Consider the following 18,951-nt stretch of genomic DNA (forward strand, 5'->3'; position numbering starts at 1 on the left):
TGTCATCTCCTCCTGTATATAGTATATACCTGTGTCATCTCCTCCTGTATATAGTATATACCTGTGTGTCATCTCCTCCTGTATATAGTATATACCTGTGTCATCTCCTCCTGTATATAGTATATACCTGTGTCATCTCCTCCTGTGTATAGTATATACCTGTGTGTCATCTCCTCCTGTATTTAGTATATACCTGTGTGTCATCTCCTCCTGTATATAGTATATACCTGTGTGTCATCTCCTCCTGTATTTAGTATATACCTGTGTGTCATCTCCTCCTGTATATAGTATATACCTGTGTGTCATCTCCTCCTGTATATAGTATATACCTGTGTGTCATCTCCTCCTGTATATAGTATATACCTGTGTGTCATCTCCTCCTGTATATAGTATATACCTGTGTCATCTTCTCCTGTATATAGTATATACCTGTGTATCATCTCCTCCTGTATATAGTATATACCTGTGTATCATCTCCTCCTGTATATTTCTGTGTCATCTCCTCCTGTGTATAGTGTATACCTGTGTATCATCTCCTCCTGTATATAGTATATACCTGTGTGTCAGCTCCTCCTGTATATAGTATATACCTGTGTCATCTCCTCCTGTATATAGTATATACCTGTGTGTCATCTCCTCCTGTATATAGTATATACCTGTGTGTCATCTCCTCCTGTATATAGTATATACCTGTGTGTCATCTCCTCCTGTATATAGTATATACCTGTGTATCATCTCCTCCTGTATATAGTATATACCTGTGTGTCATCTCCTCCTGTATATTTCTGTGTCATCTCCTCCTGTGTATAGTGTATACCTGTATGTCCTCTCCTCCTGTATATAGTATATACCTGTATGTCATCTCCTCCTGTATATAGTATATACCTGTGTGTCATCTCCTGCTGTATATAGTATATAACTGTGTGTCATCTCCTCCTGTATATACCTGTGTCATCTCCTCCTGTATATAGTATATACGTGTGTCATCTCCTCCTGTATATATCTGTGTCAACTCCTCCTGTGTATAGTATATACCTGTGTATCATCTCCTCCTGTATATAGTATATACCTGTGTCATCTCCTCCTGTATTTAGTATATACCTGTGTCATCTCCTCCTGTATATAGTATATACCTGTGTGTCATCTCCTCCTGTATATAGTATATACGTGTGTCATCTCCTCCTGTATATAGTATATACCTGTGTCATCTCCTCCTGTATATAGTATATATCTGTGTCATCTCCTCCTGTATATAGTATATACCTGTGTATCATCTCCTCCTGTATATAGTATATACCTGTGTCATCTCCTCCTGTGTATAGTATATACCTGTGTGTCATCTCCTCCTGTGTATAGTATATACCTGTGTGTCATCTCCTCCTGTATATAGTATATACCTGTGTGTCATCTCCTCCTGTATATAGTATATACCTGTGTGTCATCTCCTCCTGTATATAGTATATACCTGTGTGTCATCTCCTCCTGTATATAGTATATACCTCTGTGTCATCTCCTCCTGTATATAGTATATATCTGTGTCAACTCCTCCTGTGTATAGTGTATACCTGTGTATCATCTCCTCCTGTATATAGTATATACCTGTGTCATCTCCTCCTGTATTTAGTATATACCTGTGTCATCTCCTCCTGTATATAGTATATACCTGTGTCATCTCCTCCTGTATATAGTATATATCTGTGTCATCTCCTCCTGTATATAGTATATACCTGTGTATCATCTCCTCCTGTATATAGTATATACCTGTGTATCATCTCCTCCTGTGTATAGTATATACCTGTGTGTCATCTCCTCCTGTGTATAGTATATACCTGTGTGTCATCTCCTCCTGTATATAGTATATACCTGTGTGTCATCTCCTCCTGTATATAGTATATACCTGTGTGTCATCTCCTCCTGTATATAGTATATACCTGTGTGTCATCTCCTCCTGTATATAGTATATACCTGTGTGTCATCTCCTCCTGTATATAGTACATACCTGTGTGTCATCTCCTCCTGTATATAGTACATACCTGTGTGTCATCTCCTCCTGTATATAGTACATACCTGTGTGTCATCTCCTCCTGTATATAGTATATACCTGTGTGTCATCTCCTCCTGTATATAGTATATACCTGTGTGTCATCTCCTCCTGTATATAGTATATACCTGTGTGTCATCTCCTCCTGTATATAGTATATACCTGTGTGTCTTCTCCTCCTGTATATAGTATATACCTGTGTGTCATCTCCTCCTGTATATAGTATATACCTGTGTGTCATCTCCTCCTGTATATAGTATATACCTGTGTGTCATCTCCTCCTGTATATAGTATATACCTGTGTGTCATCTCCTCCTGTATATAGTGTATACCTGTGTGTCATCTCCTCCTGTATATACCTGTGTCATCTCCTCCTGTATATACCTGTGTCATCTCCTCCTGTATATAGTGTATACCTGTGTCATCTCCTCCTGTATATAGTATATACCTGTGTCATCTCCTCCTGTATATAGTATATACCTGTGTGTCATCTCCTCCTGTATATAGTATATACCTGTGTCATCTCCCCCTGTAAATAGTATATACCTGTGTGTCATCTCCTGTATATAGTATATACCCGTGTGTCATCTCCTGTATATAGTATATACCTGTGTTTCATCTCCTCCTGTATATACCTGTGTCATCTCCTCCTGTATATAGTATATACCTGTGTGTCCTCTCCTCCTGTATATAGTATATATCTGTGTCATCTCCTCCTGTGTATAGTATATACCTGTGTCATCTCCTCCTGTATATAGTATATACCTGTGTCATCTCCTCCTGTATATACGTGTGTCATCTCCTCCTGTATATAGTATATACGTGTGTCATCTACTCCTGTATATAGTATATACCTGTGTGTCATCTCCTCCTGTATATACCTGTGTCATCTCCTCCTTTATATAGTATATACCTGTGTCATCTCCTCCTGTATAAAGTATATACCTGTGTCATCTCCTCCTGTATATAGCATATACAGTGGGGAAAAAAAGTATTTAGTCAGTCAGCAATAGTGCAAGTTCCACCACTTAAAAAGATGAGAGGTGTCTGTAATTTACATCATAGGTAGACCTCAACTATGGGAGACAAACTGAGAAAAAAAAATCCAGAAAATCACATTGTCTGTTTTTTTTTTCATTTTATTTGCATATTATGGTGGAAAATAAGTATTTGGTCAGAAACAAGCAATCAAGATTTCTGGCTCTCACAGACCTGTAACTTCTTCTTTAAGAGTCTCCTCTTTCCTCCACTCATTACCTGTAGTAATGGCACCTGTTTAAACTTGTTATCAGTATAAAAAGACACCTGTGCACACCCTCAAACAGTCTGACTCCAAACTCCACTATGGTGAAGACCAAAGAGCTGTCAAAGGACACCAGAAACAAAATTGTAGCCCTGCACCAGGCTGGGAAGACTGAATCTGCAATAGCCAACGAGCTTGGAGTGAAGAAATCAACTGTGGGAGCAATAATTAGAAAATGGAAGACATACAAGACCACTGATAATCTCCCTCGATCTGGAGCTCCACGCAAAATCCCACCCCGTGGGGTCAGAATGATCACAAGAACGGTGAGCAAAAATCCCAGAACCACGCGGGGGGACCTAGTGAATGAACTGCAGAGAGCTGGGACCAATGTAGCAAGGCCTACCATAAGTAACACACTACGCCACCATGGACTCAGATCCTGCAGTGCCAGACGTGTCCCACTTCTTAAGTCTGTACATGTCCGGGCCCATCTGAAGTTTGCTAGAGAGCATTTGGATGATCCAGAGGAGTTTTGGGAGAATGTCCTATGGTCTGATGAAACCAAACTGGAACTGTTTGGTAGAAACACAACTTGTCGTGTTTGGAGGAAAAAGAATACTGAGTTGCATCCATCAAACACCATACTTACTGTAAAGCATGGTGGTGGAAACATCATGCTTTGGGGCTGTTTCTCTGCAAAGGGGCCAGGACGACTGATCCGGGTACATGAAAGAATGAATGGGGCCATGTATCGTGAGATTTTGAGTGCAAACCTCCTTCCATCAGCAAGGGCATTGAAGATGAAACGTGGCTGGGTCTTTCAACATGACAATGATCCAAAGCACACCGCCAGGGCAACGAAGGAGTGGCTTCGTAAGAAGCATTTCAAGGTCCTGGAGTGGCCTAGCCAGTCTCCAGATCTCAACCCTATAGAAAACCTTTGGAGGGAGTTGAAAGTCCGTGTTGCCAAGCGAAAAGCCAAAAACATCACTGCTCTAGAGGAGATCTGCATGGAGGAATGGGCCAACATACAAACAACAGTGTGTGGCAACCTTCTGAAGACTTACAGAAAACGTTTGACCTCTGTCATTGCCAACAAAGGATATATCACAAAGTATTGAGATGAAATTTTGTTTCTGACCAAATACTTATTTTCCACCATAATATGCAAATAAAATGAAAAAAAAAACAGACAATGTGATTTTCTGGATTTTTTTTTCTCAGTTTGTCTCCCATAGTTGAGGTCTACCTATGATGTAAATTACAGACGCCTCTCATCTTTTTAAGTGTTGGAACTTGCACTATTGCTGACTGACTAAATACTTTTTTTCCCCACTGTACCTGTGTGTCATCTCCTGTGTAGAGTCTATACCTGTGTTATCTCCTTCTTTGTAGAGTATATACCTGTGTCATCTCCTCCTGTATATAGTATATACCTGTGTGTCATCTCCTCCTGTATATAGTATATACCTGTGTGTCATCTCCTCCTGTATATAGTATATACCTGTGTGTCATCTCCTCCTGTATATAGTATATACCTGTGTGTCATCTCCTCCTGTATATACCTGTGTGTCATCTCCTCCTGTATATAGTATATACCTGTTTGTCATCTCCTCCTGTATATAGTATATACCTGTGTGTCATCTCCTCCTGTGTATAGTCTATAACTGTGTATCATCTCCTCCTGTATATAGTATATACTTGTGTCATGTCCTCCTGTGTATAGTATATACCCGTGTGTCATCTCCTCCTGTGTATAGTATATACCTGTGTGTCATCTCCCCTGTATATAGTATATACCTGTGTGTCATCTCCTCCTGTGTATAGTATATACTTGTGTCATGTCCTCCTGTGTATAGAATATACCTGTGTGTCATCTCCCCCTGAATGTAGGATAGACCTGTATGTCATAGAATCATAGAATCGTAGAGTTGAAAGGGACCTCCTGGGCCATCTGGTCCAACCCCCTGCTCAAAGCAGGATTCGCTAAATCATCCCAGTCAGATGTCTGTCCAGCCTCTGTTTGAAGACTTCCATTGAAGGTGCACTCACCACTTCTCGTGGCAGCCTGTTCCACTCATTGATCACTCTAACTGTCAAAAAGTTTTTCCTAATATCTAATCTGTGTCTCCTCCCATTCAGTTTCATCCCATTGCTGTCTTTTCTTGTGCAAATGAGAATAAAGTTGATCCTTCTACAATGTGACAGCCCTTTAGATATTTGTAGACAGCTATTAAGTCTCCTCTCAGTCTTCTCTTTTGCAAACTAAACATTCCCAAATCCTGCAACCTTTCCTCATAAGTCAGGGTTTGCAGACCGGTCACCATTCTGGTCGCTCTTTTCTGAACTTGCTCCAGTTTCTTGATGTCTTTTTCAAAATGTGGTGCCCAAAACTGGACACAATATTCCAGATGAGGTCTGACCAAAGAGGAGTAGAGGGAAATAATGACTTCACGTGATCTAGACTGTATGCTTCTGTTAATACATACTAGAATTGCATTTGCCTTTTTTGCTGCTGCATCACACTGTTGACTCATATTCAGTCTGTGATCTATTAGTATACCCAAGTCTTTTTCACATGTGCTGTCACTTAGCCCTATTCCTCCCATTCTGTATATGCTTTTTCCATTTTTATTGCCCAGATGTTGTACTTTGCATTTCTCCCTGTTAAAAACCATTCTGTTAGTTGCTCTCCAGGTTCCCTCCCATCTGTATACTGTGGTGGCGCAGTGTCCCCGCAGCACAGAGCATTTTAGTTCGGCAGCGGCGGCATCACCCCCTGAGTGTAATACCAGTGAGTTAGAAAATTGTAAAGAAGGACTAATTTAGGGTGGTATTAGTTGAAGCTTTATAAATAAGTTTAAAGCCAACCAGGCAGTGTCAGGTTGGCGCTGTTACACTGATTAAAATGTTTCCTGGGTTTGATAAATCTGTCTTGTGTTTCTTTTTTAATCTGTTTAAATTTTTAAGTTAATGAGGATGCTTCATGCCAGAGAAAAAAAAGTTTCTGATTCTGGGCTCTCCCTGCAGTCTGTGTCAGAGGGTGGTCTGTGTCGGCATAGTAATAAATTGTAACGTAGTAACATAGTTAGCAAGGCCAAAACAAGACATTTGTTGATCCAGTTCAGCCTATATTTAGAATAAATCCCCACATCTACATCTTTCTAATGAACCTATTAACTGTAAGATACAATATTGTTACGCTCCAGGAAGACATCCAGGCCTCTCTTGAACCCTTCGACTGAGTTCGCCGTCACCACCTCCTCAGGCAGGGAATTCCAGATACTCACTGCCCTAACTCTAAAGAATCCTCTTCTATGTTGGTGGAAAATCCTTCTCTCCTCCAGACGCAGAGAATGCCCCCTTGTGACCATCACCTTCCTTGGTATAAACAAATCTTCGGAGAGATATTTGTAATGTCCCCTTATATACTTATATATGCTTATTAGATCGCCCCTCAGTGATCTTTTTTCTAGACTAAATAATCCTAAGTTTTCTAATCTCTCTGGGTATTGTAGTTCCCCCTTCCCCTTTATTAATTTTGTTGCCCTCCTTTGTACTTGCTATAATTCCATTATATCATTCCTGAACACTGGAGCCCAAAACTGTACACAGTACTCCATGTGCGATCTAGCCAGGGATTTGTACAGAGGCAGTATAATGCTCTCATCATGTGTACGCAGACCTCTTTTAATGCACCCCATGATGCTGTTTGCCTTGGCAGCCGCTGCCTGGCACTGGCTGCTCCAGGTAAGTTTATCATTAACTAGGATCCCCAAGTCCTTCTCCATGTCAGAACTACCCAGTGGTTTCCCGTTCAGTGTGTAATGGTGATATTGATTCCTTCTTCCCATGTGTATAACCTTACATTTATCATTGTTAAGCCGTATCTGCCACCTTTCGGCCCAAGTTTCCAACTTATCCCCATCCATCTGTAGCAGAATACTATCTTCTCTTGTATTGACTTCTTTACATAGCTATGTCTCATATGCAAATATCGATATTTTACTGTGCAAACCTTCTACCAGATCGTTAATAAATATGTTGAAGAGAATAGGTCCCAACCGACCACTGCGGTACCCCACTGGTCACAGCGACCCAGTTAGAGAATATACCATTTATAACTACCCTCTGTTTTCTATCACTAAGGCCGGTTTCACATTAGCGCTTTTTAAGCGCACGCACGGCCGGGGGTAGCTCCGCCCCCGAGCCGGCTCTCTGCCCGGCGTGCCCGCCCCTTGCTTGTAGCGCCGCCTACTAGCGGACAGCGGCGCCTGCGATCGGCGCACCCTATCTTTAGCATAGGGTGCGCAGATCGTGCGCAGGCCGTGCGCTAGTTGCGCTTTGATCTGCGCTGCGCACTTTTGACGGTGCGCCGTGCGCGCCAAAATCCGAAAAGTTCGATTTTGGCGCGCACGGCGCACCGTCAAAAGTGCGCAGCGCAGGTCAAAGAGCAACTAGCGCACGGCCTGCGCACGATCTGCGCACCCTATGCTAAAGATAGGGTGCGCCGATCGCAGGCGCCGCTGTCCGCTAGTAGGCGGCGCTACAAGCAAGGGGCGGGCACGCCGGGCAGAGAGCCGGCTCGGGGGCGGAGCTACCCCCGGCCGTGCGTGCGCTTAAAAAGCGCTAATGTGAAACCGGCCTAAGCCAGTTACTTACCCATTTACACACATTTTCCCCCAGACCCAGCATTCTCATTTTGTGTACCAACCTCTTGTGTGGCACAGTATCAAACGCTTTGGAAAAATCAAGATATACCACGTCCAGTGACTCACCTTGGTCCAGTCTATAGCTTACCTCTTCATAAAAACTGATTAGATTGGTTTGACAGGAGCGATTCCTCATATACCCATGCTGATATGGAGTTAAAAAGTTATTCTCATTGAGATAATCCAGAATAACATCCCTCAGAAACCCTTCACATATGTTACCAACAGTAGAGGTTAGACTTACTGGCCTATAATTTCCAGGTTCACTTTTAGAGCCCTTTTTGAATATTGGTACCACATTTGCTATGCGCCAGTCCTGTGGAACAGACCCCATTGCTATAAAGTCACTAAATATAAGAAATAATGGTTTGTCTATTACATTACTTAGCTCTCTTAGTACTCGTGGGTTAATGCCATCCGGACCCGGAGATTTATCTATTTTAATCTTATTTAGCCGGTTTCGCACCTCTTCTTGGGTTAGATTGGTGACCCTTAATATAGGGTTTTCTTTTTCTCTCAGCATTTCACCTAGCATCTCATTTTCCTCCGTGAATACCGTGGAGAAGATGGTGTTTAATATATTAGCTTTTTCCTCATCATCTACAACCATTCTTTCCTCACAATATTTTAAGGGGCCTACACTTTCACTTTTGATTCTTTTACTATTGATATAGTTGAATAACAGTTTGGGATTAGTTTTACTCTCCTTAGCAATGAGCTTCTCTGTTTCCTTTTTGGCAGCTTTAATTAGATTTTTAGATAAAGTATTTTTCTCCCTATTGTATTTTAGAGCTTCAACGGTGCCATCCTGCTTTAGTAGTTTAAATGCTTTCTTTTTACTGTTACTTGCCCCTTTTACTTCTTTGTTTAGCCACATTGGGTTTTTCCTATTTCTTGTCCTTTTATTCCCACAAGGTATAAACCGCTTACAGTGCCTATTTAGGATGTTCTTAAACATTTCCCATTTTTTATCTGTATTCTTATTTCTGAGGACATTGTCCCAGGCAACCAGATTAAGGGCATCTCTAACCTGGTCAAACTTTGCCTTCCTAAAGTTCAGTGTTTTGTGACTCCCTGACATGTCCCCCTAGCGAAAGACAAGTGAAACTGTACAATATTGTGGTCGCCATTTCCTAGATGCCCGACGACCTGCAGATTTGTTATTCTGTCAGGTGTGTTAGATAGTATTAGGTCTAAAAGTGCTGCTCCTCTGGGTGGATTCTGCACCAATTGTGAAGGATAATATTTCTTGGTTATTAGCAGAAACCTGCTGCCTTTATGGGTTTTGCAGGTCTCTGTTTCCCAGTTAATATCCGGGTAGTTCAAGTCCCCCCATAACAAGGACCTCATTATGGTTTGCAGCTTCATCTATCTGCCTTAGTAGTAGACATTCCATGAATTCGGTTATATTTGGGGGTTTGTAGCAGACCCCTTGAGAATTTTGTTACTATTTTTCCCTCCATGTTTGTCGACCCATATGGACTCGACATCCTCATTCCCTTCGCTAATATCCTCCGATAAAGTGGCCTTTAGACAAGACTTTACATAACGACAAACCCCTCCTAGTCTCCGATTTTTTTATGTACCTTTCTAAACAGAATGTAACCCTGTAAGTTAACTGCCCAGTCATAGCTTTCATCTAACCATGTCTCGGTTATTCCCACTATGTCAAAGTTATCTGTAGATATTTCTGCTTCTAGTTCTTCCATCTTGTTTGTCAGGCTTCTGGCATTTGCGAGCATGCAGTTTAGAGGATTTTGTTTTGTTCCAGTCTCCTCCCTGTGTATTGTTTTTGAAATTTTCTTACCTCCCTTCCGAGCATGTTGTCTTGGGTCTTTTTTTGCCACACCTCAAATCCTTCATCAGTATATTTTCTGGCTTCATGTTCATGTCTAACGTTTTTCTTCACGTCCCCGCTTCTTCTAGTTTAACGCCCTCCTGATGAGTGAAGTGAGTCTTCTGGCGAATGTGTTTTTCCCAGGTTTCTTGAGGTGTAGTCCGTCACTGGCGAGGAGTCTGTTGTACAGGTAATTCACACCGTGGTCCAGGAATCCGAATCCTTGTTGTCTGCACCATCGTCTTAGCCAGTTGTTCGCATCAAGAATCCTGTTCCATCTCCTGGTGCCATGCCCATCTACTGGAAGGATAGAAGAAAAAACTACCTGTGCATCCAGTTCCTTTATTTTCTTCTCCCACTCTTCAAAGTCCTTGCAGATTGTCGGTAGGTCCTTCCTTGCCATGTCATTGGTGCTAAAGTGTATGAGAAGAAATAGGTGGACGTCCTTAGAACTGATGAGCTTTGGTATTCTATCGGTCACATCCTTGGTCTTCGCACCTAGGAGGCAGCATACTTCTCTTGCGGTTATGTCCGGTCTGCAGATGGCTGCTTCTATGCCTCTCAGTAGTGAGTCTCCCACCACTATAACTCTAATTCGCTTCTTGGCTGTACTTTTTGCTGTCACTTCTGGGTGTTGCTATTTGCCCTTTTCTTCTTTGTTTGCTGGTAATGCCTCATCCTTAGGTGTGCCATCTTCGTCCTCCCCAAGGCCTTGGTATCCGTTTCTCAGTTGTGTGGTTGGTGATGTCTCTATGGTCTTCTTGCTTTTTTTGTCACATGCTTCCTCTCGTCTGCTTTTGGAGCTTCTCTGACACTTTCTTCACCTTCTGTGACCAGTAGAGATGCTTCGGTTCTGTCTGGAAGGCTTCATTTTCTTTGAGTTTCAAAGTTGCAATTCTTTCTTCCAGACCCCGCAACTTTTCTTCTAAAAGGGCCTGTAGTCTACACTTCTGGCAGGTGAAGTTGGATTCTTCTTCTGGTCGATCTGTGAACATGTAGCACATGTTGCAGTTCACCATGTAGTTGTCACATCTACCATGTTGCTCCTAGATCTTACTGACTTACTGCATGTCTTTCTTCTTGCGTAATCTACTGTCTGTAACCTTGTGTAATCTGCTGTTTTTTTCCTTCCTTTGTAATGTACTCAATCAGCCAAGCTTCCTTGCAATAATGTGCTAGAGGCAAAAATTTGCGCGCTGGTTTGGCGATGCTTTCCAAGCAGCTGGTCTCGGCTGTACCCATGATCTTCTTGCTGAGGAAGACTCTTCGCTTTACCCAGAAGGCACCTGGAATATTCAAATTGGCCTCCTCAAGTTTCAATCCCTGGTTTGGGGATGCTTTCCAAGCAGCTGGTCCCGGCTGTACCCAATGATCTTCTTGCTGAGGAAGACTCTTCGCTTTACCCAGAAGGCACCTGGAATATTCAAATTGACCTCCTCAAGTTTCAATCCCTGGTTTGGCGATGCTTTCCAAGCAGCTGGTCCCGGCTGTACCCAACGATCTTCTTGCTGAGGGAAACTTCGCTTTTCCCAGAAGTCACCTGGAATATGCAAATTACCTTCCTCAAGCTTCAATCCCTGGTTTTGTGTTATTTCCAGCTTTATAGAAGGATAACACCATAGAAATGATAAGAATAATAGGCCTCAGTTACCACAACTACAAGGAAAACTGTTGCTCATAGCAACCAATCACAGCTCAGCTTTCATCTTTTAAACAGCTCTGTGAAAGTAAAGAAGCATAGTGATTGGTTTCTATGGGCAACACAAGCAGTGTAACCTGTTGGGGTCAAGAAGATGTACCTGTTAAATGTATATATTAGATATTTATGAAAATATATATATATTATATAATGTAAGATAGCGCTTACTGTTTGTGTTTGGGGACACTCACTTGACTGCGATATTGAGGCACACAGAAACACTTTCCACTTAAACAGTCTGCAGTTTATTGTGCATTCATAAACCATACAGTAGGCCATGTTACACTTCACAGGCTTAATAAATAGTCCAGAGTAACTTACAGGGTATGGCTTTTCCTTGCAGTCCCTAAACATGCTGGACCTCTCTTTCTAGTGACCGTGGGCGACCACATACCAAACAGCTCATTAATGTTTATAGAACAAAACAAGCACCAACAGTCTGTGGAGGTACCTTACAGGAGCGCCTGCTCCAGATGCCTACTCTTTGTTAGTCCTCTCTCCCAGGGGGCTGCCTTGCTGAGGTCACCGTCCTTGTGACCTGGGCACTCCAGATAGTCCAGACCCACAGAAGGTCAGTAGCTCCCCAATGCAAGCCGTCACGGACTCTGCTCACACTTGGCCACTCCGGGTGCTATTCAGGACGTCTGTCCCCTCCTGGGACCGTCCAACACACAGGCTTCAGCATGTGCTTTTCAGGGATCCGATCCCACTCCCAGGATCTCCCAACACACAGGCCTCACCGGGTGCTATTCAGGGATCCAATCATACTCCCAGGTTCTCCCAAGACACGGCTTCACCAGGTCCAGAGCCCACCACATGCTATTCAGGAAGGTAGCACACCTTCAAACACCTAGGCATTCCAGGACCTTCCCCACGAACCAATCAGGTCCATGCACTCTTCACCCCATGTAACCAGACCTCGGGCACATTATATGGTATGTAACTATGCCCACAGCTGAGGTATAGATTACATGGTCATGACCTAAATAACAGTTCCTTTTACACACAGCCACACACATACAGGCTTTATCTTTGGGCGTTCACACACGCCCCTGGGTGGGTTTGTAGGTGACTGGACCCTCCCATCTCTCCAAGCCACCTGGAAGCCTCCCAACATAAAACAGAACCATCATCAGTAGATCTGCTGCTTAAAACACATTCTGGCTTCCATCATAGGGCACCCACCACTGTGATAAATATTGGCCATTTACCACACTTCCACTCACCAGTTCCCAATCACAATAAAGGTAACGCCTGCATGCATGTCCTGGGAAGCCCATACAGCACCCCCTAGCTGTCACAGGAGTCACTGCATCACATACTCCCCTCTGTTCAAACTTGTGGGGTTGAACACTTGTCACAAACCAGGGGCCTTGAGGCCGGGCACCCATGTCACCTTGCCCTACCAGTCGAGAGGGACCTCTCAATCGTCTTTGAGCGTCAGCTCTGAGACGTAGTCCATCACTGTCACTGTATCCCTCTCTGTGATCAACACATTATTGGACTTTGTCCTTTCCCGTTTCAGAGTCAATCTGTTAGGCCTCCCCCACCCCCAGCGGTCCTTATGTCGACCTTGAGCTTTGGCCCTTAAGTCACAGTCCAACTGTGTCACCAGACCCTTTTCTCTCCATGGCCACCTCCCACATTTGTTGCGGTCATGAGACCCACGTCCAGTTGAGCTAGCTGGCTGATCTGAGTCTGACCCTTTGACACTATGTCCACTACTGGGTCTTCTGCCCATGCTACTCTGAGTTAACAGAGGAGTTACCACCTCTAACCCTCTTTGCTTCAGACCGCGTACTGCCAGTCTCCAGAGAAGCCCCTCATTTCTCTATCTCTCGGGCTGGAAGCGGTCACCCTCTTCTTTCAAACTCCTGTAGCTGTACTTTAATCTGCATTTTTTTCCTGATCAGCTGCTCTACCTCTCGTAGGTACATCACTTGATATTCCAGGAGCATTCGGATGTTACTAAGGCTTTCCACTGAGCCAACAACAATGAATGGAACCATGCCATCTTCACCAGCTACCTGGACTTCACCATCAGGTGGAATTCTCACTCTCTTCACACCGGATCTATTCACCATCTCCTGCATCACCTTTCCAAGTCTTCCAATGACTTTCCACACCAGGTTTCTGGGTACCGGAATTATGTCTTCCATAAAACCCAGCTGACTTTGAGCTTCCCTCGCCAGCTCCAGGCGTCGAGCAGCTTTCATATTACCCAACATGATCATCTGTTTCGTGCAGAAACATTGTAGATGCATATCCTTCAGGACAGCCACTCGCTTCTCTGTGACTTCCGTTTCTGCCAGTATCACCAACTGGTTCGTCTCTGGTGCCCAGTTCACACTATAGGCTTTTACTCCCTTTTTAAAGGCCTCATGCACACCCTTGCTGGCACATGCTTCTTGCATGTCTTCGGGTACCTCCATCACGCACTTAAAGCGCGAAGCCTCACTCTTTTCATGGACAGATGGCTTCCGGTTTACCTCAAACACTTCCCTCAAGACATCTGCTACAACCGGGTGACTGTCTTGTTCAGCTCTTAGCTCAAAATCTTCCAGAGATTTACACTCTTCAAGACCCCTTGCCAAGATGGGCATTGGCAGCTCCGCCTTGTTATCACTCGGACATGGCCGCTGTAAGTCTTCGACCACCAGCTTGTCCTCTTGCTGCTTCTCTGAGCACTTCCACATCTTCTCTTAAGGCCTTATTCACACTTTGCCATGTTGGCAGGTGACCTCTGTGCTCAGAGACTTCCTTCTCCAGCTCATCCACTCTGTGCTCAGCCGTTTGTCTCAGGGCCTGCTTGACTGCCACAAACTCGGACTCCAGGTGGCGCACCCACTCCAACTGTGCGGAGTTGGTGACTTCCATACTCGCCACCTTCAAACACTCCTTCGCCAGCTGTTGACAGATCTCTTCGCACTTTCTCTCCAAGTTTCGTACATGCGCTTCTACCTGGTGAAAATTGTCAACTCGCTCTTTCCACGCGCCCATTTCCTTGGTCAGTGTGACGAACAGCCCACCGCTGCCACCAATATGTGATGAACCCAAGCAGGAGGCACGCCGTTGCCACCAAATTGTGACGAACGGCGCGCCCGGTGCCACCACAACGTCACGGTCTTCGGCAGGGAGTGCGTCCAAGGCCGCTTGCAGGTAGGGGTTCAGCCCGCTCTGGTTGGATGTGAGGCCAGCGCACAGGAGTGGAGCCTTTGCTGCAGCCCCATAGTTACTTGGGCCAACTTCTGCATCCGCTAGACCCTGGGTGTTGTCCAGCTGCACCAGAGCCGCGATCAATTGATCTCTGGTTTTGTTTGTGGCATCAATGCCTCGGTACGTGCATACTGCAGCAAGGTTTTCCTTTTTCTGCTGTCTGTACCAGTGTTCTCCTTTTGCCGCCATGGTTGCCAAATAAAAGAAAAGAAAAATGAAGAGAAAGGGAGGGAATACTTGCAAGTACACAAAAATGTCTCAGGACTAGTAACCACTGAGTCTTTTCTCCAAAACCAATGATGCAGGATTCCCGCAGGAACCGTGCAGGTTTTTAGTGAGAGGAATGATTGCTCAAACCAAATCACTAATGCTCTAGAATTATCCCACCGCTGCCACCAAATATGTGACGAACATCCCACCGCTGCCACCAATATGTGATGAATATCCCACCGCTGCCACCAATATGTGACGAACATCCCACCGCTGCCACCAATATATGATCAACGCAAGCAGGAGGCATGCCATTGCCACCAAATTGTGATGAACGACGCGGCCGGTGCCACCAAAACGTCACGATCCCACCGCTGGCAGCAGTAGGTCAGCGGACGGATGGACGTGACGCACTGCTAGCACACGGCTATCACAGGCACAGTGGGGGCTTATCTTAATTATTCCACCACCGGCACCACGTGACAAAAATACACCAAACTAATCTTCCTCTAACAATTTACCGCATGGGCGGTATTTTGGATGCCCCACCACTGCTAACAACCTTCCAAGAACTGCGGGGATTTATGTATATCCCACTTTGGAACTCGCAGCTCTCCGGCTCCCCCTTACCCTCAGGTCAGTCAGGGAACTGCATCTAGGATAATTAGTCGCCGGACGGGTTGCTTGTTGTGCACGGGCCGCTAGACTACTGCAGTAAGGGAATTATCAATGCTGTGGCCGCAGCCCCTCATTTAGCATGTAAGACCCTTCTGTACTGCCAGCTAGCCTAGCCAGCCGTGCACACCACGCTGCCACCAGCCACGCTTTACTTAATTAAAGAGTTAATTAAGAGGGTCTGCGGCAAACCCCTGAAATTAGTAGCGATTATCTAAAAAAGGCGCATAGTTCATTTCTTAGAGCATTGAGTCAAACTGATAATTTTACGATTTATTCCCCAAAGTCGGGCAGTGAGTATACAGATAAAAGTTGCTATAAAGTTGAGACATTAAATATGTACAATTACAAATAAAAAACAAAGGGATTAAAAGACAGAAAGTAACACTCACATGTGTTCAGTCGATATCAGGCAGACCATGTGAAGGGAGAAGGCGGAGCCACACGTCTCCACTCATCGGCACGTCTTGTCAGCACGGACTCTGTAGCTACAACTGACTGGAATTTGCTAGGGAATACCTATAGACTAGGGTTTGTGACCTCATGAAATGGGTGGTCTGGAGAGGTCCAACCTCCCTCTCTCCAAGTTATGATTTGGCTACAAATTTAGAATAACTATATCTAAACGAGAAAAGCCCGTACCAGCACACATAGGGCATCATTGTTTGCAATTTACCGATTAGAGTGAAGCAACTCCAAGCATGCCATACTTAGGACACTCCATTTGGGAGCAATCCATATCTCAGTTTATGGAAGTCCGAGAATCGTGAAACTTAGGGGTTTAGAAAGCTGGCTTCATTGCCTACACAGTGATATGATTATTATATCTCGACGGTGTATGGTGTTTGCAGTACAGTCTCTTTAATATCACCCATAATTTCATTCAGCCACAGATCTGAGAACAAAGGAAATGCTTTAGATGTGCAGGGAGGGGGGGTGGAGGGACTACTACACTGAGGCTTCGAGAGGAAATGGACAGTTTCATGTTACCAGCAAGCACAGAGCTGATAAGGAGGGGGAAGTTGCAGCTACATGACAGGCTCATCTCCTCAGTTTGTGGCAATGGGGGATTTCTAGAAGGTTCTAGAAACATCATACTTTAACATACAGCTCTTACAGACATTTTACATTAAAGTCAGTTTGTAAATTTGACCCTCTAGTTGTCGGGTGATATCGTTCAAATCGGACATCTTTTCCTTTTTCTCCAACTTGTCAGAGAGTGCAGTTTGTTCAGCCCCTTTCCAGCCTTTACCCCTCCGGCAACGGGAGGAAAACTTGCCATTTAGACCTGATTCAGTCTTACTGCACTCTTTTCCACTGTCGTCACCGTCTGAATCGGAGTCACCACCACCCGATCGGTCAGTCCTGTAAGCAGCGGTCCCCATTTCTAACGGTGTTGGACTCCACTCCCGGAGCTTCCATCTGCCAGAAACATTGTCTTCAGCCCAAGTGGTTGCTAATGGCAATAACACATCACAGTCACCCCCGGTGCCTGTGTCACACCCCACAGTACGGTAAACCCTCAAGTTGCTCTCTGTTCTGGTGTCAGCTCCACTCTTTTTAATTACCACACCACATCAGTCACCCTGTGGTACACGTCAGGTGACATCATGTCCGTAAGTTGGGCAGACGCACCCTTCTCTCTGGTCATACTTTCGGGCATGGCTGCTACCGTCATGTCACTAAGTTGGGCCCGTCCACCATTTCCTTTGGTCATGCCTAACTTAGGACTGTCAACTCTAGGGGGAGCACTCTACACCATTACCTCCTATACACATTATTTCTACAGACACTTTTCCTTTTGTCCACCAGTCCCACAGGGCTTCCAAGTCCCGCCCTATTACCATAGTACACAGTAAGTCCAGGACTACCATCACTTCGTGATACGTGGAACTCTCAGTCGTGTCAATGTAGAGGTATGCTGTCAAAGGTCTTTTATCGTCCCCACCAAAGTCATTCACTCTCTTCCCCATCCCAGGTGAGACAGAACGTCCAGGATGGGTCCTCAGCACAGACACCCAACTCCCCGGGTCTAACAATCCCTTCACCCGTTCTACATCCAGCCAGAAGGGGCACTGTAACATAACATAGTAAAATAGTAACATAGTTATTAAGGTTGAAGGGAGACTTTAAGTCCATCTAGTTCAACCCATATCCTATCCTAACCTGCCCTAACATGTTGATCCAGAGGAAGGCAAAAAAAACCCATGTGGCAAACAGTAAGCTTCACATTGGGGAAAAAAATTCCTTCCCGACTCCACATACGGCAATCAGACTAGCTCCCTGGATCAACGCAATATTAAGGAAACTAGTGTATATACCCTGTAATATTATACTTTTCAAGAAAGGCATCCAGTCCCTTCTTAAATTTTAGTAGGGAATCACTCATTACAACATCATATGGCAGAGAGTTCCATAGTCTCACTGCTCTTACAGTAAAGAATCCATGTCTGTGAGTATGCTTAAACCTTCTTTCCTCCAGACGTAGAGGATGCCCCCTTGTCCCCGTCACAGGTCTAAGAGTAAAAAGATCATTAGAAAGGTCTTTGTATTGTCCCCGCATATATTTATACATTGTAATAAGATCACCCCTAAGCCTTCGATTCTCCAAACTAAATAACCCCAAGTGTAATAACCTGTCTTGGTATTGCAGACCCCCTAGTTCCCTAATAACCTTGGTCGCTCTTCTCTGCACCCGCTCCAGTTCAGCTATGTCTTTCTTATACACCGGAGACCAGAACTGTTCACAGTATTCTAAATGTGTAGTGTCAATTCACTGACCAAAATACCCACAGTATAGCATGGGCCTGCATAGCAGGAACTTGTCAGGAACACCGCATTGCACTTGCTCACTGAGCCAGTGCGCGTGTCCTGAGTACGAAGACTGTGCACAAAGAAACCTGCGGAGCGGGCAGCAGTGGTGACAATGCATGCTCCAGGACCTGAAGCACGTGACTGCTGGGGGCGTGGCCTAAGTTCCACAGAGCTAGGAGCTGCAGGGAAACTCCTAGAAAGCTAACTACAGGACAATGTTACCAAGGGGCATAGACAGAGACAGAAACCAGATCAAGCCGAGGTCAAAGCACGAGATAGCAATACAGTACCAAAGGATTAGACAGAATGGATAGTCAGGACGTAGCAATAGATCAGAAAACCAGAACGGGCATTAGACGGTATAATAGGGGTAAACTGTAATGGAGTAACGATAGCCAGGCCAGGAGGTCAGAACCAAAAAAGACAATAGTACCATAATGAGAGACGGAGTACAGAGTGAAGGAACAAGCCGGGTCATACACAGGAAGCAAACAAACAACG

The 18,951-nt window shown here is 44.6% G+C and overlaps 1 protein-coding gene across 1 annotated transcript in view; it reads left to right on the plus strand.

Moving 5' to 3' along the window:
* The first annotated feature begins 17,246 nt into the window (after positions 1 to 17,246).
* LOC141074046 (uncharacterized) overlaps positions 17,247 to 18,951 on the plus strand; it is a 34,306-nt gene continuing 32,601 nt past the window's right edge. The window contains exon 1 of the mRNA XM_073561564.1: positions 17,247 to 17,252. Coding sequence (XP_073417665.1) covers positions 17,247 to 17,252 — 6 coding nt within the window. The remainder of the gene's footprint in view (positions 17,253 to 18,951) is intronic.

Source organism: Dendrobates tinctorius, unplaced genomic scaffold (assembly GCF_039654945.1).
Source record: "Dendrobates tinctorius isolate UK_male_01 unplaced genomic scaffold, ASM3965494v1 ptg000322l, whole genome shotgun sequence".
NCBI lineage: Eukaryota > Metazoa > Chordata > Amphibia > Anura > Dendrobatidae > Dendrobates > Dendrobates tinctorius.